Source organism: Bombina bombina, chromosome 1 (assembly GCF_027579735.1).
Source record: "Bombina bombina isolate aBomBom1 chromosome 1, aBomBom1.pri, whole genome shotgun sequence".
Taxonomy (NCBI): Eukaryota; Metazoa; Chordata; class Amphibia; order Anura; family Bombinatoridae; genus Bombina; species Bombina bombina.
The window spans coordinates 60,292,111-60,313,655 of NC_069499.1; the positions used below are offsets into that span (position 1 = coordinate 60,292,111).

The 21,545-nt window shown below is 40.8% G+C and overlaps 1 protein-coding gene across 6 annotated transcripts in view; it reads right to left on the reverse strand.

The window, feature by feature from the left end:
* Positions 1-21,545, reverse strand: part of KLC1 (kinesin light chain 1) — a 169,708-nt gene that overhangs the window by 112,261 nt on the left and 35,902 nt on the right. For all 6 annotated transcript variants that reach the window (XM_053697402.1, XM_053697401.1, XM_053697400.1 and 3 more), the window contains exon 2: positions 3,260-3,521. In XM_053697402.1, the coding sequence (XP_053553377.1) occupies positions 3,260-3,521 (262 nt within the window). The remainder of the gene's footprint in view (positions 1-3,259; positions 3,522-21,545) is intronic.

The following is a 21,545-nucleotide window of genomic DNA, read 5'->3' on the forward strand; positions in this document are numbered from 1 at the left end:
GGGGATGTTAAGAAGCTTAGACTTTGAAGTAACGTCTGCTGACCAGGACTTAAGCCATAGAGCCCTACGTGCCAGAATGGCAAAACCTGAATTCTTAGCCGTTAGCTTGGTTAAATGAAAAACGGCATCAGAAATAAAGGAATTAGCTAATTTAAGAGCTTTAATCCTATCTAACATATCATCTAACGGGGTCTCCACCTGTAGAGCCTCCTCAAGAGACTCGAACCAAAAAGCCGCTGCAGCAGTAACTGGAGCAATGCATGCAAGAGGCTGGAGAATAAAACCTTAATGAATAAAAAATTTCTTAAGGAGACCCTCCAATTTTTTATCCATAGGATCTAGGAAATCACAACTGTCCTCGACAGGGATAGTTGTACACTTAGCTAGGGTAGAAACAGCTCCCTCCACCTTAGGGACCGTCTGCCACGAGTCCCGTATGGCGACATCTATGGGAAACATCTTTTTAAAGGCAGGAGGGGGAGAGAACGGCACACCTGGTCTATCCTATTCCTTAGTAATAATTTCCGAAAACCTCTTAGGGACTGGGAAAACATCAGTGTAAACAGGCACTGCAAAGTATTTGTCCATTTTACACAATTTCTCTGGAACTACAATGGGGTCACAGTCATCCAGAGTCGCTAAAACCTCCCTGAGCAATAAGCGGAGGTGTTCGAGCTTAAATTTAAAAGCTGTCATTTCAGAATCGGACTGAAGTAAAGCCTTCCCTGAATCTGAAATGTCACCGGCTTCGGAGCCTAGCGAGGGTATATCGGACACAGTTATTAAAGCGTCAGAAAGCTCTGTATTTGTTCTAGCCCCAGAGCTGTCTCGCTTTCCTTGTAACCCTGGCAGTTTGGACAATACCTCTGTGAGGGTAGAAGTCATAACTGCCGCCATGTCCTGTAAGGTAAAAGAATTAGACGCGCTAGAAGTACTTGGCGTCACTTGGGCGGGAGTTATAGGTTCTGACACATGGGGAGAGCTAGATGGCATAACCTCCCTTTTTTCAGTCTGAGAATTCTCTGGTGATAAATCTTTAAAAGCCATAATATGGTCTTTATAGTTTATAGATACTTCAGTACATTTGGTACACATTCTAAGAGGGGGTTCCACAATGGCTTCTAAACATATTGAACAAGGAGTTTCCTCTATGTCAGACACGTTTAACAGACTAGCAATGACACCAGCAAGCTTGGAAAACACTTTAATAAATGTGAAACAGCAATTAAACAAAAACGGTACTGTGCCTTTAAGAGAAAAAAACCAACACTTAAACTGCAAAACAGTTTTAAAATGCAGTAAAGACTTCGAAACTTTTACAGTGTGAGTAAGGGACTAAAGCAACATTGCACCCACTTAAAAGACAGTTAAGCACCTTTCCACAGCTCTGCTGTGGCTCCTACCTGCCCTCAAATACGATTAGGGAAGAAATAAGCCCTCTATAGTGGTCCTCAGATGCAAGAGGACTCCTCTAGGGAAGCTGGATGTCTCAGCCTGAAGGAAACTGCGCAACTAAAGCGTGAAAATAGGCCCCTCCCACCATGCACTCGATGTCAGAGGGGCCTTAAAGAAATACTCCTAGGAGTATTTGACTATGCCATGTGGAAAACTAGGCCCCAACTAAAGACTTATCACCCTCAGAGAAAAAAGTGTCCCATTTGTGAAACATGTAAACGTTTTGTCACTAATTAATATGAGTATTACCCCACTTTGTAAGCATGATCCCAGCCGTTGTAAAATCACTGCATCTAGCTTACCTCAATATACACAAGGATCTGTCAGCATTTTCTAGAACTTATTTCTTTCTCTAGAAATAAAAGTACTGAACATACCTCAAAGCAGGTAATCTGCAGACCGTTCCCCCAACTGAAGTCTTTCCCATACTCTTCAGTTATGTGTGAGAACAGCAATGGACCTTAGTTACAAACGGCTAAGATCATCAACCTCCAGGCAGAACTCTTCTTCTAATTTCTGCCTGAGAGTAAAACAGTATAACGCCGGTACCGCTTAAAAATAACAAACTCTTGATTGAAGAGTCTAAATCACCACATATCTCTTTATACTTCCTATCTTGTCGAGAGTTGCAAAGAGAATGACTGGAGGTGGGGGTTAGGGGAGGAGCTATATAGACAGCTCTGCTGTGGGTGTCCTCTTTGTAACTTCCTGTTGGGAAGGAGAATATCCCACAAGTAATGGATGAACCCGTGGACTGGATACACCTTACAAGAGAAATCAGTTTAAACTTATAGTGGCTACAAATGTTTTACTTTCGGACAACCTAGTCACATTTATTTTGCGTATGCCTGTGACCCCAGTGAATTCTTAGACAATAAAGTACTTTGAGCTGAGAAATATATAAAGTCAATATTATACAGCATGTCACTAAAAAAAATTTGATTAATAAAGAGAAAATTGTCATTTTTTTGATGTTTGTATAATGTATTATTGGCAGTTAAGCACTTTATTGCAGATAATATGAACACAAAATAAATGTTTTTGCATTATGTATCATTGTATTACATTGTCAGACAGACCCCCCTCCCATAAAGTCTCAGTATTCATTACCTGTGTCTCATCAATCAGACTCCTCCCATAAAGTCTCAGTATTCATTACCTGTGTCTCACTCATCAGACCCCTCCCATAAAGTCTCAGTATTCATTACCTGTGTCTCACTCATCAGACCCCTCCCATAAAGTCTCAGTATTCCTTACCTTTGTCTCACTCATCAGACCCCTCCCATAAAGTCTCAGTATTCATTACCTGTGCTTTACTCACCAGACCCCTCCCATAAAGTCTCAGTATTCAATACCTGTGTCTCACTCATCAGACCCCTCCCATAAAGTCTCAGTATTCATTACCTGTGTCTCACATTCATCAGACTCCTCCCATAAAGTCTCAGTATTCATTACCTGTGTCTCACATTCATCAGACTCCTCCCATAAAGTCTCAGTATTCATTACCTGTGTCTCACTCATCAGACTCCTCCCATAAAGTCTCAGTATTCATTACCTGTATCTCACATTCATCAGACTCCTCCCATAAAGTCTCAGTATTCATTACCTGTGTCTCACATTCATCAGACTCCTCCCATAAAGTCTCAGTATTCATTACATGTGTCTCACTCATCAGACTCCTCCCATAAAGTCTCAGTATTCATTACATGTGTCTCACTCATCAGACTCCTCCCATAAAGTCTCAGTATTCATTACCTGTATCTCACTCATCAGAGTCCTCCCATAAAGTATCAATGTTCATTACCTGTGCCTCACTTAGGCCAAGCTCCAGCATTTCCAGAGATTTGCGGATCATGCTGGACTTTTCCTCCACCAAATTGCTCTCGTCATCTTTCTTTAAGCACTTTAGGGTTTCCAGTAGGCTTTGTAGGATTGAATTGTGCTCATTTTTCAAAGCCTCCAGTCCCTGGATCACCTGCTTGGTTTTAGAAATAATCTCATCTTGGGTGAGTTTCTCCAACTTGTCTTCCTTAAGGTACACCATCGTGGACATGTTGTCATGCATTCTGCAAAGCGAAAGAATAAAGTTACAATGAAGGTTTCATATTGTTGTTTATTTGATGTATGCTGCAAACTGCCTCTTTTCAGATAATGAAATGGAGAAATCATGGCTGTTAAAGGACATGAAATTCAAACCTACAGACAGAACAGACCATTTTAGAGGTTTATGAGTATGGCAACAGCCGAAACGCGTAAAACCATACATACTTTTGTGTGCTCCATGTTGTAACTTTTAAACATTTGTGAATAAAGCCTATTTTTTATCTTTTTTGGATTTCAGGACCTTCTTCTCTTTTTTTTTAAGAACATTTTAAACAACTTTCCAATTTACTTCTATTGTCAATGTTGCTTCATTCTTGTGATTGAATTTTTCATTGAAGGAGCAGCAATGCACTACTGGGAGCTAGCCGAGCAAATGTTAAGCCAATGACAAGAGACATATGTGCAGCCACCAATAATAAGCTAGCTCCTAACTCCTGAGCCTACCTAGGTATGCTTTTCAACAAAGGATACCAAAAGAACAAAGCAAATAAGCCCATAGAAGTAACTTGGAAAGTTGTGTAAAACAGTTTGCTCTATCTGACACATGAAATCTGGGCTTCATGTCCCTTTAACCACTTAGATGCACTTGACAAGGTATTCTTGTCATGCACATCTCTCCTGCAAGGCGTATTACAAACACAGGTTTAACATACAGGGGATCTCTCTTCTGAGCCGGATCTTGGGGACCCCTGCACTGCAGATGGGGAAAGGAGAGTGCAGTTCCTTTCCTTATCTCTGTCTCTTCCCTGTAGGCCTTGTGAGGTCACCACTGTATTGATCCCCACAATACATAAACATGAGACCCCTTATTTGAAAGCAGCAATCCTAAGTGGTCATGTGACCCCCGCTGTCAGCCAATTGCCACAACAATGACAAATACCTCTTAGGTTTGGTTCTAATTTTGTGGTTCTAGTGTTTAAGAGGTCTTGGTTACCCCCTCCCCATAACAATATCCTACTACTGCACATTTGAAAGAGTGAGTTTCAACAATTCATATAAAGGGTTTCATGTCCTCATAGCTATGAAATGATCCTTATAATAAAACTAATAACCTGGCAATAGCAACTTGCCGGTACTGTTGATGTTAGGGCCCATAAAACAATGTTTGTCAGAACTAATAAAAAAGAATAAAAATATATGGGTTAACTAAGGGAATGTAACAATTGGTGCTATTTTATGAAATTCTATATTGGTACAACTATTTTGTTTTGTTTTTTTGTTTGTTATAAATATTTGCTATGCTGAGTGATTTTGACATGAATAGGGACATGCATACAGTTTAAAAATGGGTTAAATTACCTCTCTGGCAATTCAGAATGTTGTGTAATTTAAAATTTGTGTAATAGTTGTACGGTTAGATCTTTTATACCTACTCATTGTCTGCATCAATTTCAAGATGGTCACTAGAGACAAAACTAAATTGCTCTCTTCTGATTTTCAGTTGTCAAGTTTAATTGAAGCATAAAATTATAAAATCATACATCGTGCTATTTTGGAAAAGTGAACTGATGCTAAATGTGGGACAATGAAATGTATTTTTGAAACATTTAGGAAATAATTACTCCTACGTCCCAAAATAGATTAGCACTCTCACCTTATACAGGCAACTGCCAGGGTGTCAGGAAATGTGGATTCAATTCAAATGCAACAAAAATATCCGCACTCACTGGGCTTATATGGAAAAAAAACTTTATAGAAGTGACGTTCGGGGCACAACACCCCTTCCTCAGACCGGCTAAGGAAGGGGTGTTGTGCCCCGAAAACGTCACTTCTATAAAGTTTTTTTCCATACAAGTCCAGTGAGTGCGGATATTTTTGTTGCACATATATATACATATCTCAAAAGTTTAGGCACCCCTGATAATTTCCATGATTTTCATTTATAAATAATTGGGTGTTTGGATCAGCAATTTCATTTTGATCTATCAAATAACTGAAGGACACAGTAATATTTCAGTAGTTAAATGAGATTTACTGGATTAACAGAAAATGTGCAATATGCATCAAAGCAAAATTAGACAGGTGCATACATTTAGGCACCCCAACAGAAATATTGCATCAATATTTAGTAGAGCCTCCTTTAGCAGAAATAACAGCCTCTAGATGCTTCTTATAGCCTGTAATGAGTGTCTGGATTCTGGATGAATGTATTTTGGACCATTCCTCCTTGCAAAACATCTACAGTTCAGTTATGTTTGATAGTTGCCGAGGATGGACAGCCCACTTCAAATCACCCCATAGATTTTCAATGATATTCAGGTCTGGGGACTGGGATGTCCATTACAGAACATTGTACTTGTTCCTCTGCATAAATGCCAGAGTAGATTTTGAGCAATGTTTTGGGTCGTTGTCTTGTTGAAATATCCAGCCCTGGCGTAACTTCAACTTTGTTACTGATTCCTCAACATTATTCTCAAGTATCTGCTGATATTGAGTGGAATCCATGCGACTCTCAACTTTAACAATATTCCCAGTACCGGCACTGGCCCCACAGCATGTTTTACTGTGGGTAGCAAGTGTTTGTCTTGGAACGCTGTGTTCTTTTGCCGCCATGCATAACGCCCCTTGTTATGACCAAATAACTCAATCTTTGTTTCATCAGTCCACAGCACCTTCTTCCAAAATGAAGCTGGCTTGTCCAAATGTGCGTTTGCATACCTCAAGCGACTCCGTTTGTGGCGTGTGTGCAGAAAAGGCTTCTTCCGCATCACTCTCCCATAAAGCTTCTCCTTGTGCAAAGTGCACCGAATTGTTGAACGATGTACAGTGACACCATCTGCAGCAAGAGGATGTTGTAGGTCTTTGGAGGGGGTCTGTGGGCTGTTTTTGACCGTTCTCACCATCGTTTGCCTCTCCGATATTCTACTTGGCCTGCCACTTCTGGCCTTAACAAGAACTGTTCCTGTGGTCTTCCATTTCCTCACTATGTTCCTCACAGTGTACACTGACAGCTTAAATCTCTGCGATAGCTTTTTGTAGCCTTCCCCTAACCATAATGTTGAACAATCTTTGTTTTCAGGTAATTTTAAAGTTGTTTTGAGGTCCCCATGTTGCCACTCTTCAGAGGAGAGTCAAAGAGAACAACAACTTGCAATTGGCACTTTAAATACCTTTTCTCATGATTGGATGCACCTGTATGAAGTTCAAGGCTTAATGGGCTCACCAAACCAATTGTGTGTTCCAATTAATCAGTGCTAGGTAGTTACAGGTATTCAAATCAACAAAATGACAAGGGTGCCCATATTTATGCACCTGTCTAATTTCGTTTTGATGCATATTGCACATTTTCTGTTAATCCAATAAATCTCATTTCATTACTGAAATATTACTGTGTCCTTCAGTTTTTTGATAGATCAAAATGAAAATATATTTTTATATATATATACATACACACACACACCATAACAAAATGACAAATTAAAATAAAAATTGCATTTAATAAGGTGGTATTTTCTCTTATTAAAATTCTGCAAACTAAAGTGATTTTCTAAAAATGCTTAGTCTTCTAAAAGAGTTAAGGTATAATTTGATTTTATGTATAAATGCAATGAGGGCCAAACAACTAAAACCACCTCTAGCACAGGGGTATGAAATGGCCCAGCAGGTAAAGGTCCAAGAATGCAAAAAACACAGATCTTTAAGACTGTTGATAAAAAAAAAAAAAAAAAAAAAATTGACCATAACGTTAATATTGTAATTTATTTTTATTCTAAAAAAATGCTTATGGTTCCTAAACATATTGTATATAATAATGTATTTTATTTTTATATATTTATATATTATTATTATTTTTTTCTATTGTGGTTGTTAATAGTTCTGTCTGGTTTCAAAGTTTTTAACATTACTGAATAATCATCAAGTAAAACTTAAAGGGACACTGAACCCAAATTTTTTCTTTCCGGATTCAGATAGAACATGAAATTTTAAGCAACTTTCTAATTTACTCCTATTATCAAATTTTCTTCATTCTCTTGGTATCTTTATTTGAAATGCAAGAATGTAAGTTTAGATGCCGGCCCATTTTTTGGTGAACAACCTGGGTTGTCCTTTATGATTGGTGGATAAATTAATCTACCAATGAAAAAGTGCTGTCCAGAGTTCTGAACAAAAAAAACAAAAACAAAAAACTTAGATGACTTCTTTTTCAAATAAAGCTATCAAAAGAACGAAGAAAAATTGATAATAGGAATAAATTAGAAAGTTGCTTAAAATTGCATGCTCTATCTGAATCACAAAAGAAAAAAATTGTGTTCAGTGTCCCTTTAAAGGAACATAAACCCAAATGTTTTCTTTCATGATTCAGATGCAGGTGATAAACTATTTACTTCTATTATCTAAATTTGTTGTGTCCTCTTGATATTCTTTGTTTAAAAGGGATACCTAGGTAGACTCTGGAGCTGCCGATTGGTTGCTGCAAATAAATGGTTATTGGCTCACCCAATGCATTAAATAGCTCCAAGTAGTGCACTGTTGCTTCTTCAACAAATGATACCAAGAGAATGAGACAAATAAGGATGATAGAAGTAAATTGGAAAGTTGTTTCAAATTATATTTTTTATCTGAAACTAAAAGAAATCTGTCCCTTTAATACAGTAGAACTGCATAATCAACAATTGCATAATAAAAGGACAAGGCAATAGCACTTACTATGAGCACTAGATTTTTTTTTGACAAATTTAAAAAATGTACTTCAATTTTCCCTCCCCCATATCATCAGCCAATCACAAAATGCGTAAACACTAGGGATGTGCATTAGGCATTTTCGCTCACGGGGCAGGACGAGGTAAATTGTTGTAAAAGTTTCATAATTCATTCCCACAAAGAAAGCAGCATCAGTCCATCTTTACGGATCTATATCAAACACTGTTTATTCCGTACACAAGATATAATCCAGAGATGACCTACTGAAGCAGATTCAGATGGTTTACTTAAAAGGGACAGGAAACAACTTGATATTTTTTATATAAAATATTTAGTGCATAATGAAAACAACTTTGCATTATATTTTCATTATTTATTTTGATCTCTTTTCAAGTAATTAAGCTCTGAAAAATTGAGCAATTTCTAACTCAGACCTTGAAATACACCCTGGTGACTTATCAAGGCTAACCTTGCTACACATCTGTCTCTAACTGGCTGTAACTGATAACAACTGCAAAACAATTCACTTTATACCAACTTTATGACAGTGGCTAGCCTTGTCTGTAGACTAAAGCCTAGATTGGCTCCTCCAATTAAGGCAAATGGAGGGTGGATACAAAACCAAACAGTTACACTCAAGAAGCATTAAAAAAATAAAAAAAAATAAAAACACAACAACCTTTATTCCAAAATCATTAAAAAATAGTGACACGAGGAGAACACCTTACGCATTTTGTGCCTACAAAAGGCACTTAGTTGTAGGTTACCCATAATACTCCACTGTTCATATTTAAAGCGACACACACCAATCACATGCCAGCACAAAAAAAGAAGAAACCCAATAAAAATGTCAGTGGCTGCAACATTGGATAAAAATGTTTACATATTAAAAACCCAGGGGCAGAACTTTTTTTCACTTTCTGCGATGAGATTTTTTTAGTGAAAAATTTTCTGCAGGTCATTTTTAAATCAAATTTAATTTTAAATTAGGCAGTTACACTAAAGCACCAGTTTAATTGCAACATATTAGTTAAATGGAGAATAAAGCAATATTTAAAGTTTTATAATGTAGTGCAGTAGTTGAAAATGTCATTGCAAATGAGCTGCAGACATAGTCTAACATAGTAGTAATTAAAAGGGTGCATTGCTCATACAAACGTCTTACATTCAGAAAAAAAAAAAGCTTTGCAGACAGTTAAAGGCTAGGGGATGGGTTTGAAACAATCTCTGAGAGCCAGTCAATCAATACACTACTCATTTGCAGTGCTACTGCATATTTCACTGTTCACTTAAAACAGCACTTTGCTCTGGATGAACTTTGCTCAGGAAAACACAGATAGTGCAGCCAGAGCACAGCCTAATGTGGAGCAGCGCTGAAAAGTTAAAATCACTAACAGCTCCTGCATGTATCCTGTTCTTTCTGCAGACATGCTGCATTTTCTGCGATGACATCTCACATCACTGTATGTTCTGCCTTGGGGATTAAAAAACAAAAAATGTATGCTTACCTGATAAATTTCTTTCCGGACATGGAGAGTCCACAACGTCATTCCAATTACTAGTGGGATATTCAACTCCTGGCCAGCAGGAGGAGGCAAAGAGCACCCCAGCAAATCTGTTAAGTGTAACTTCCTTACCCATAACCCCCAGTCATTCAGCCGAAGGAAATGGAAAAAGAAGAAACACAAGTGTGAAAAAGATGCCTGAGGTTTACTCAAAAAAAAACTGTCAAATTATAATCAAAACTAGGTGGGGTCGTGGACTCTCCATGTCCGGAAAGAAAGACATTTATCAGGTAAGCATACATTTTATTTCCTAAGACATGGAGAGTCCACAAAGTCATTCCAATTACTAGTGGGAAACAATACCCAAGTTAGAGGACACGGAATGAATAGGGAAGAAGAAAAAAGGCAGGAGGACCTAAACCAAAGGCACAACCGCTTGAAGAACCTTTCTCCCAAAAGAAGCCTCAGCCGAGGCAAAAGTAACAAATTTGTATAATTTGGAAAAAGTATGCAAAGAGGACCATGTTGCTGCCTTGCAAATCTGTTCCACAGAAGCTTCATTTTTGAAAGCCCAAGAAGAGGAGACAGCCCTAGTAGAATTACGGCTCATTCCCTCAGGGGGCTGCTGTCCAGCAGTCTCATAAGCAAAACGAATCATACTTCTTAACCAGAGGATAAGAGTAATAGAATTGGCCTTCTGATCCTTACGTTTTCCAGAGAAAACAACAAACAGGGCAGAAGATTGCCGAAAATCTTTAGTAGCTTGCAAGTCAAATTTTAGAGCATGCACAACATCCAAGTTATGCAGTAGACGTTCCTTATGAGAGGAAGGATTAGGACAAAAAGGAACAACAATTTCCTGATTAATGTTTTGATCCAACACTATCTTAGGGAGAAACCCCAATTTAGTACGAAGGACCGCCTTATCTGCATGAAAAATAAGGTACGGGGAAATCACAATGCAGAGCTGAAAGCTCAGAAACTCTGAGAGCGGAAGAAATAGCAAGGAGAAACAAAAAACTTTCCAATATAACAATTTTATATCAACAACATGCATCGGCTCAAACGGAGCTTGCTGCAGAATGTTAAGAACTAGGTTAAGGCCCCTAAGGAGTAGCAACAGGTTTAAACACAGGCCTGATTCTGACCAGGGCCTGAACAAAAGCTTGAACATCTGGTGAATCTGCCAGACGTTTGTGCAAAAGGACAGTGCAGAAATCTGACCCTTCTGAGTACTGACTGATAAACCTTTCTCCAGGCCATCCTGAAGAAACGATAACATTCGGGGAATCCTCACCCGACTCCAGGAGAAACCTTTAGCTTCAATCCAAAAAGGTATACACCATACCTTATGGTAAATCTTGAGAGTAACAAGTTAACGAGCCTAAAGCATAGTATCAATGACTGCTTCAGAAAAACCACGTCTAGACAGAACTAGGCGTTCAATCTCCAAGCAGTCAGTTTCAGAGAATCTAGATTTGGATGGAGGAATGGACCCTGAATTAGAAGGTCCTAATTCAGAGGTAACCTCCAAGGTGGAAGAGATGACATTCATCAGATCTGCAAACCAGATCCAGTGAGGCCAGACAGGAGCTATTAGGATCACAGACAATCTCTCCTGCTTGATACAATGACCTGTGGACGAAGAGCAAATGGAGGAAATAGGTTCACTAGACCGAAATAACACGGAACCACCAGGGCATCTATTAGGGCGGCCTGAGGATCTCATAACCTTGAACCGTACCTTGGAAGCTTAACATTCTGACGAGGCCCCATCAGATCCAACCCCGGAACCATCCACATGAGGGTTATCCTGGAGAACACTTCCGGATGGAGAGCCCACTCCCCGGGATGAAAAGTCTGTCTGCTCAGAAAGGCTGCTTCCCAATTGTCCACTCCTGGAATGTGGATGGCAAATAGAAGACAATCGTGAGCTTCCGCCCACTGCGAGTCACCTCCTTCATGGCCAAGGAACTCCGAGTTCCTACCTGGTGGTTGATGTAGTCCGACTGAAGTCTGATAAACCGGACTAAAGATAACTGAGGCCTTGAAGATGGCTCTTAACTCCAAGATGTTTATGGGAAAAGAGGACTCTTCCCCAGACCACAGGCCCTGAGCCTTCAGAGAACCCCTAACAGCTCCCCAGCCAGACAGGCTGGCGTCCGTAGTCACAATCACACAGAAAGATCTCAGGAAGCAAGTTCCAAGACAGATTTTCCTGAGAAATTCACCACCACAAGAGTCTCTTGTTAAAGGGGTACACATTTTTCCTCTGCGATAAATCTGAATGGTCTCTGTTCTATTGAACGTTGTAGTGGTCGCAGATGGAACCGAGCAAAAGGAAGCTACCAACAGACCAATCACCTCCATGCATTGAGCCACTGATGGACGAAAGGCAGACTGGAGGGAAAGACAAGAAGCCAGAAGTTTGGATTTTCTGACGTCCGTCAGGAAAATCTTCATAGTCAGAATCTATGATTGTCCCTAGGAAAGTCACTCTTGTAGATGGAACAAGAGAACTCTTTCCCAGTTCATTTTCCACCCGTGAGAACGTAGAAAATACAACAACATCTCTGTATCAATTTTGCTAGTTGAAAAGATGACACCTGAACAAAGATGTTGTCTAAATAAGGCGCCACTGCAATTCCCTGAGATCTGATCACTGCCAATAGAGCTACCAGAATCTTTGAGAATACTCTGGGAGCTGTGGCAAGACAGAAGAGCAATAAACTAGAAATGCAATAAACCTTAGAAACTAGTAATGATTCCTGTGAATGGGAACGTGCAAGTACACGTCCTTCAGGTCTATGGTCGTCATGAATTGACCTTCCTGCACCAATGGAAGAATGGAACGAATAGTTTCCATCTTGAAAGACGGAACCCTGAGGAATTTGTTGAGGCACTTTAGATCTAGGATAAGGCAAAAAGTTACCTCCTTTTTGGGAACCACAAATAGATTCAAATAGAATCCTAGACCATGTTCCTCTAAAGGGACTGGAACAATAACTCCCAGGGAGGGGAGGTCCTTTACGCAACTTAAGAAGGCCTCCCTCTTTACCTGGTTTGAGGATCGTCTTGACAGGATAAATCTGCCCCTTGGAGGGCGAGACTTGAATCCTATCCTGTAACCATGGGATACTATGTCCACAGCCCATGGATCTGGGACATCGCGTATCCAAGTCTGTTGAAAATGAGAAAGTCTGCCCCCCACCTGTTTCAAAATTGGATAGGCGGCAGACCCTTCATGCTGAGGTCAGTGGAAGGCTTTTTGTTTTGTTTTCCCTTATTCCAGGGCTGGCTGGACTTCCAAGTGGACCTGGATTGGTCTGGTTTGAAAGAGGAGGATTTTTGTCCCTTCATGTTCCGAAAGGAACAAAAATTAGAAGACTGACGACCCTTAGGTATAATTCTTCTTGGCCTGAGGTAGGAAAGATCCCTTTCCACCCGTAAATTCTGAATTGATCTCTGCCAGACCAGGTCCAAACAAAGTTTCGCCCTCTTAAGCAAAGCCAAAAGCTTGGCCTTTGAAGAAACATCAGCTGAACAAGATTGTAACCACAGAGCTCTGCGAGCTAAAACAGTTAAGCTAGAAATCTTAGCTCCCTGCATGTTGGCATCACAGATAATGGTATTGGTCAGTTTAAGAGCCTTGATCCTGTTTTGGATCTCCTCTACTGTAGTCTCTTCTGAAATCAGATCAGACAGGGCATCGCACCAATAAGATGCTGCTCTTGCAACCGTGGCAATACTTGCCGCAGGTTGCCATTGTAAACCCTGATGGACATACATCTTTTTCAAATAAGCCTCCAGCTTTTTATCCATAGGATACTTAAAAGAACAACTATCTTCTATAGGAATGGTAGTCCTCTTAGCTAGAGTAGAAATAGCACCTTCTACCTTAGGGGAAAAACTTAACCCCTGGTTTATCCCATTCCTGTGCTATAACTTCTGAAATTTTCCTAGGAACAGGAAAAACATCAGAAGGAGAATCATAAACTCTATCCAGCTAAGAAGACGTCGTAGGGTTGGCAGCAACCGAAGGTTCAGAGTAGTCCAAAGTAGCTAGAACCTCCTTCAGAAGTAACTGAAGATGTTCAAACTTAAATCTAAAATTAACTTCTTCAGAATCTGAAGATTTCACCGCCAAAGAGTCAGAGTCTACTGAAGTATTTTCCTCATCAGACAATTGAGAAAGGTTGAAAAGCGTAGTTTTAGAGGGGGTCAGAAGCATTACTAGCAGTCAAATGTTTAGATTTTCTCTTACGCTTACCCGAAGAAGGGAAAGCTGACAAAGCCGCTGTTACTGCAGAGGTAATCTGAGCTGCAAAATCCCCAGGTAAATAAATATCCCAGGTGGTTGAGAGGACCCAGAAGGCACAGTATGAGAAACAACTAAGGCTTGGGACGTTTAAGGAGAAAGCTGAGGCATATCACACACAGCATTATCCTGAGAGACATTTGGCTTATAAGAGAGTAATTTATCTTTAAAAACTTTAATGTTTTGGATAAACATGAGGAACAAAATTGAATTGGCAAAACAATTTGAGATTCTAAACATAGTAAGCATTTATCAATAGACATGGATTGATCTAACTCTGAATCCATTTTACAGATTCAACAGATAAAAATATGGAAAAATAATAAAAAATTGACAAAAATGTATTATAATTTTTATATATTTGAGAGCAAAAAAGAAACCTTCAAAAGCAACCCTTCAGATTGCCTGAAGCTCCTACCAGACAGGAATTCATACCCCTAGTCAGGAAACGAAATCTGTCTGCAAGGATCTTCTCCTCCTATTCAGAAAATGATCCACTTAGCATACAACAGAGGCCTGCAACACGATACACCTCAGCACAAAGAAAAAACTCACAAAGCTCCGCTCCGATAAACCAGAAACGCGGGCATCACATGAGCGGGGAGAATAACTAACTGCACCACTTAAAAAGGCGCAAAAAAAAGAAACTGTTCAAGGATGACTGTTGAAAAAATAAGCCTCTTATGACCGTTAAAGAAATTAGCCTCTCAAACAAATTCTGTCCACTCCTGTCAAAGACAAATGAATACACTAACAAAGTGCCCTGTAACTAACTGTGCCACTAAATTCCTCTAATAAAGCGCTCCATGATCCATATACAGAGTCCCTTCAGCCAAATAACGCCTCCATTAAACATAAGATATCCTTAACAATAAAGCTATTTATTTTCCAAACAGTATCTCATAGCCATAATCTGGTACTATGAATCCTTATTATAAAGGAAATATGTCCTAAATTGGATCCAAGAGAGGATTAACCTCTTAAGTGCTGCTGTCCTTCAATACCTAGACGGTAAAGGGACTTACCTGAGATCCAGCTGTAGGACAGATGCTGCTACGTAGGTGTGACAGACACTGCGCTTCCTGTCATGGACCTGTAGTAAAAGGAAGAACAGATTAACAAACTCTGGCTTTCTGCAAAGAGGAAGCTAATTGTTAAAAGTAAAGCAAAGACTACCTCGTCGCCTTTTAACTGCTTAAAAGCCACCACTACTCTTACTAAAGAGATTGACATGGACACAGCTATACCCCAATCCTTGCTTGCAGGGAAGAGTACCCATAAAAGGATTAATATCTTCAGACACCAACTTCGCACATCCTCCATTGACAGAGGCAAAGAGAATGACTGGGGGTTATGGGTAAGGTAGTTACACTTAACAGCATTGCTGGGGTGCTCTTTGCCTCCTCCTGCTGGCCAGGAGTTTAATATCCCACTAGTAATTGGAATGATGTTGTGGACTCTCCATGTCTTAGGAAAGAAATATATTATGCATTAAAAACAAAATAAAATGTGTATAAATTAATGAACAAATCATAAGACCAACACCTTATAAACGATTACTAGAACAAAACCAGGTTCAAATCAGGATTGAGACATATACCCCTAAAAACTAATCCACAAAGTAGCTAATATCCCACTCGTTATTTAAACCAGATAGTAAACTTGTTTTCAATTTATTAATCCAATATAACTCCTTCTTGGACAGCACTTTGTATTTATTGCCACCTTTAGGAAGCATAACAGCAACATTAATTACTTTCATTAAAAGATTTGATACATTGATCGGTAAAATCTTAATTGTAGTTTTTTACATCTCTCAAATGTTCCAAAAACCCTAGATCTCAATGGTCTAAGAGGTTTGTCCTACATATTGTTGGGTGCACAGTTTACATTCTAGCAGATAAACTACAAATACAGTACTAGAGTTCACATAATGCCTTATCTTAAATTATTGTCCAGTGAGAGAAAACCTCTCATTACACCTGAAAGTAACAGATCTCCTAAACCAATTAGTTGAAAAACAGAATTTATGTTTACCTGATAAATTACTTTCTCCAACGGTGTGTCCGGTCCACGGCGTCATCCTTACTTGTGGGATATTCTCTTCCCCAACAGGAAATGGCAAAGAGCCCAGCAAAGCTGGTCACATGATCCCTCCTAGGCTCCGCCTACCCCAGTCATTCGACCGACGTTAAGGAGGAATATTTGCATAGGAGAAACCATATGATACCGTGGTGACTGTAGTTAAAGAAAATAAATTATCAGACCTGATTAAAAAACCAGGGCGGGCCGTGGACCGGACACACCGTTGGAGAAAGTAATTTATCAGGTAAACATAAATTCTGTTTTCTCCAACATAGGTGTGTCCGGTCCACGGCGTCATCCTTACTTGTGGGAACCAATACCAAAGCTTTAGGACACGGATGAAGGGAGGGAGCAAATCAGGTCACCTAAATGGAAGGCACCACGGCTTGCAAAACCTTTCTCCCAAAAATAGCCTCAGAAGAAGCAAAAGTATCAAACTTGTAAAATTTGGTAAAAGTGTGCAGTGAAGACCAAGTCGCTGCCCTACATATCTGATCAACAGAAGCCTCGTTCTTGAAGGCCCATGTGGAAGCCACAGCCCTAGTGGAATGAGCTGTGATTCTTTCAGGAGGCTGCCGTCCGGCAGTCACATAAGCCAATCTGATGATGCTTTTAATCCAAAAAGAGAGAGAGGTAGAAGTTGCTTTTTGACCTCTCCTTTTACCAGAATAAACAACAAACAAGGAAGATGTTTGTCTAAAATCCTTTGTAGCATCTAAATAGAATTTTAGAGCGCGCACAACATCCAAATTGTGCAACAAACGTTCCTTCTTCGAAACTGGTTTCGGACACAAAGAAGGCACGACTATCTCCTGGTTAATGTTTTTGTTAGAAACAACTTTTGGAAGAAAACCAGGTTTAGTACGTAAAACCACCTTATCTGCATGGAACACCAGATAAGGAGGAGAACACTGCAGAGCAGATAATTCTGAAACTCTTCTAGCAGAAGAAATTGCAACCAAAAACAAAACCTTCCAAGATAATAACTTAATATCAACGGAATGTAAGGGTTCAAACGGAACCCCCTGAAGAACTGAAAGAACTAAGTTGAGACTCCAAGGAGGAGTCAAAGGTTTGTAAACAGGCTTGATTCTAACCAGAGCCTGAACAAAGGCTTGAACATCTGGCACAGCTGCCAGCTTTTTGTGAAGTAACACAGACAAGGCAGAAATCTGTCCCTTCAAGGAACTTGCAGATAATCCTTTCTCCAATCCTTCTTGAAGAAAGGATAGAATCTTAGGAATCTTTACCTTGTCCCAAGGGAATCCTTTAGATTCACACCAACAGATATATTTTTTCCATATTTTGTGGTAAATTTTTCTAGTTACAGGCTTTCTGGCCTGAACAAGAGTATCAATAACAGAATCTGAGAACCCTCGTTTTGATAAGATCAAGCGTTCAATCTCCAAGCAGTCAGCTGGAGTGAGACCAGATTCGGATGTTCGAACGGACCTTGAACAAGAAGGTCTCGTCTCAAAGGTAGCTTCCATGGTGGAGCCGATGACATATTCACCAGATCTGCATACCAAGTCCTGCGTGGCCACGCAGGAGCTATCAAGATCACCGACGCCCTCTCCTGATTGATCCTGGCTACCAGCCTGGGGATGAGAGGAAACGGCGGGAATACATAAGCTAGTTTGAAGGTCCAAGGTGCTACTAGTGCATCTACTAGAGTCGCCTTGGGATCCCTGGATCTGGACCCGTAGCAAGGAACCTTGAAGTTCTGACGAGAGGCCATCAGATCCATGTCTGGAATGCCCCACAGTTGAGTAATTTGGGCAAAGATTTCCGGATGGAGTTCCCACTCCCCCGGATGTAATGTCTGACGACTCAGAAAATCCGCTTCCCAATTTTCCACTCCTGGGATGTGGATTGCAGACAGGTGGCAGGAGTGAGTCTCCGCCCATTGAATGATTTTGGTCACTTCTTCCATCGCCAGGGAACTCCTTGTTCCCCCCTGATGGTTGATGTACGCAACAGTCGTCATGTTGTCTGATTGAAACCGTATGAACTTGGCCTTTGCTAGCTGAGGCCAAGCCTTGAGAGCATTGAATATCGCTCTCAGTTCCAGAATATTTATCGGTAGAAGAGATTCTTCCCGAGACCAAAGACCCTGAGCTTTCAGGGGTCCCCAGACCGCGCCCCAGCCCATCAGACTGGCGTCGGTCGTGACAATGACCCACTCTGGTCTGCGGAAGGTCATCCCTTGTGACAGGTTGTCCAGGGACAGCCACCAACGGAGTGAGTCTCTGGTCCTCTGATTTACTTGTATCTTCGGAGACAAGTCTGTATAGTCCCCATTCCACTGACTGAGCATGCACAGTTGTAATGGTCTTAGATGAATGCGCGCAAAAGGAACTATGTCCATTGCCGCTACCATCAAACCTATTACTTCCATGCACTGCGCTATGGAAGGAAGAGGAACGGAATGAAGTGTTTGACAAGAGTTTAGAAGTTTTGTTTTTCTGGCCTCTGTCAGAAAAATCCTCATTTCTAAGGAGTCTATTATTGTTCCCAAGAAGGGAACCCTTGTCGACGGAGATAGAGAACTCTTTTCCACGTTCACTTTCCATCCGTGAGATCTGAGAAAGGCCAGGACTATGTCCGTGTGAGCCTTTGCTCGAGGAAGGGACGACGCTTGAATCAGAATGTCGTCCAAGTAAGGAACTACTGCAATGCCCCTTGGTCTTAGTACCGCTAGAAGGGACCCTAGTACCTTTGTGAAAATCCTTGGAGCAGTGGCTAATCCGAAAGGAAGCGCCACGAACTGGTAATGCTTGTCCAGGAATGCGAACCTCAGGAACCGATGATGTTCCTTGTGGATAGGAATATGTAGATACGCATCCTTTAAATCCACCGTGGTCATGAATTGACCTTCCTGGATGGAAGGAAGAATTGTTCGAATGGTTTCCATTTTGAACGATGGAACCTTGAGAAACTTGTTTAAGATCTTGAGATCTAAGATTGGTCTGAACGTTCCCTCTTTTTTGGGAACTATGAACAGATTGGAGTAGAACCCCATCCCTTGTTCTCCTAATGGAACAGGATGAATCACTCCCATTTTTAACAGGTCTTCTACACAATGTAAGAATGCCTGTCTCTTTATGTGGTCTGAAGACAATTGAGACCTGTGGAACCTCCCCCTTGGGGGAAGCCCCTTGAATTCCAGAAGATAACCTTGGGAGACTATTTCTAGTGCCCAAGGATCCAGAACATCTCTTGCCCAAGCCTGAGCGAAGAGAGAGAGTCTGCCCCCCACCAGATCCGGTCCCGGATCGGGGGCCAACATTTCATGCTGTCTTGGTAGCAGTGGCAGGTTTCTTGGCCTGCTTTCCCTTGTTCCAGCCTTGCATTGGTCTCCAGGCTGGCTTGGCTTGAGAAGTATTACCCTCTTGCTTAGAGGACGTAGCACTTGGGGCTGGTCCGTTTCTACGAAAGGGACGAAAATTAGGTTTATTTTTGGCCTTGAAAGACCTATCCTGAGGAAGGGCGTGGCCCTTACCCCCAGTGATATCAGAGATAATCTCTTTCAAGTCAGGGCCAAACAGCGTTTTCCCCTTGAAAGGAATGTTAAGTAGTTTGTTCTTGGAAGACGCATCCGCTGACCAAGACTTCAACCAAAGCGCTCTGCGCGCCACAATAGCAAACCCAGAATTTTTCGCCGCTAACCTAGCCAATTGCAAAGTGGCGTCTAGGGTGAAAGAATTAGCCAATTTGAGAGCACGGATTCTGTCCATAATCTCCTCATAAGGAGGAGAATCACTATCGATCGCCTTTACTAGCTCATCGAACCAGAAACACGCGGCTGTAGTGACAGGGACAATGCATGAAATTGGTTGTAGAAGGTAACCTTGCTGAACAAACATCTTTTTAAGCAAACCTTCTAATTTTTTATCCATAGGATCTTTGAAAGCACAACTATCTTCTATGGGTATAGTGGTGCGTTTGTTTAAAGTAGAAACCGCTCCCTCGACCTTGGGGACTGTCTGCCATAAGTCCTTTCTGGGGTCGACCATAGGAAACAATTTTTTAAATATGGGGGGAGGGACGAAAGGTATACCGGGCCTTTCCCATTCTTTATTTACAATGTCCGCCACCCGCTTGGGTATAGGAAAAGCTTCTGGGAGCCCCGGGACCTCTAGGAACTTGTCCATTTTACATAGTTTCTCTGGGATGATCAAATTCTCACAATCATCCAGAGTGGATAATACCTCCTTAAGCAGAGCGCGGAGATGTTCCAACTTAAATTTAAATGTAATCACATCGGGTTCAGCTTGTTGAGAAATTTTCCCTGAATCTGAAATTTCTCCCTCAGACAAAAACCTCCCTGGCCCCCTCAGACTGGTGTAGGGGCATTTCAGAACCATTATCATCAGCGTCCTCATGCTCTTCAGTATCTAAAACAGAGCAGTCGCGCTTACGCTGATAAGTGGGCATTTTGGCTAAAATGTTTTTGATAGAATTATCCATTACAGCCGTTAATTGTTGCATAGTAAGGAGAATTGGCGCGCTAGATGTACTAGGGGCCTCCTGAGTGGGCAAGACTGGTGTAGACGAAGGAGGGAATGATGCAGTACCATGCTTACTCCCCTCACTTGAGGAATCATCTTGGGCATCATTTTCAGTGTCACATAAATCACATCTATTTAAATGAAAAGGAACCTTGGCTTCCCCACATTCAGAACACAGTCTATCTGGTAGTTCAGACATGTTAAACAGGCATAAACTTGATAACAAAGTACAAAAAACGTTTTAAAATAAAACCGTTACTGTCACTTTAAATTTTAAACTGAACACACTTTATTACTGCAATTGCGAAAAAGTATGAAGGAATTGTTCAAAATTCACCAAAATTTCACCACAGTGTCTTAAAGCCTTAAAAGTATTGCACACCAAATTTGGAAGCTTTAACCCTTAAAATAACGGAACCGGAGCCGTTTTTATCTTTAACCCCTTTACAGTCCCTGGTATCTGCTTTGCTGAGACCCAACCAAGCCCAAAGGGGAATACGATACCAAATGACGCCTTCAGAAAGTCTTTTCTATGTATCAGAGCTCCTCACACATGCGACTGCATGTCATGCTTCACAAAAACAAGTGCGCAATACCGGCGCGAAAAACAGAATTTATGTTTACCTGATAAATTACTTTCTCCAACGGTGTGTCCGGTCCACGGCGTCATCCTTACTTGTGGGATATTCTCTTTCCCAACAGGAAATGGCAAAGAGCCCAGCAAAGCTGGTCACATGATCCCTCCTAGGCTCCGCCTACCCCAGTCATTCGACCGACGTTAAGGAGGAATATTTGCATAGGAGAAACCATATGGTACCGTGGTGACTGTAGTTAAAGAAAATAAATTATCAGACCTGATTAAAAAAACCCGGGCGGGCCGTGGACCGGACACACCGTTGGAGAAAGTAATTTATCAGGTAAACATAA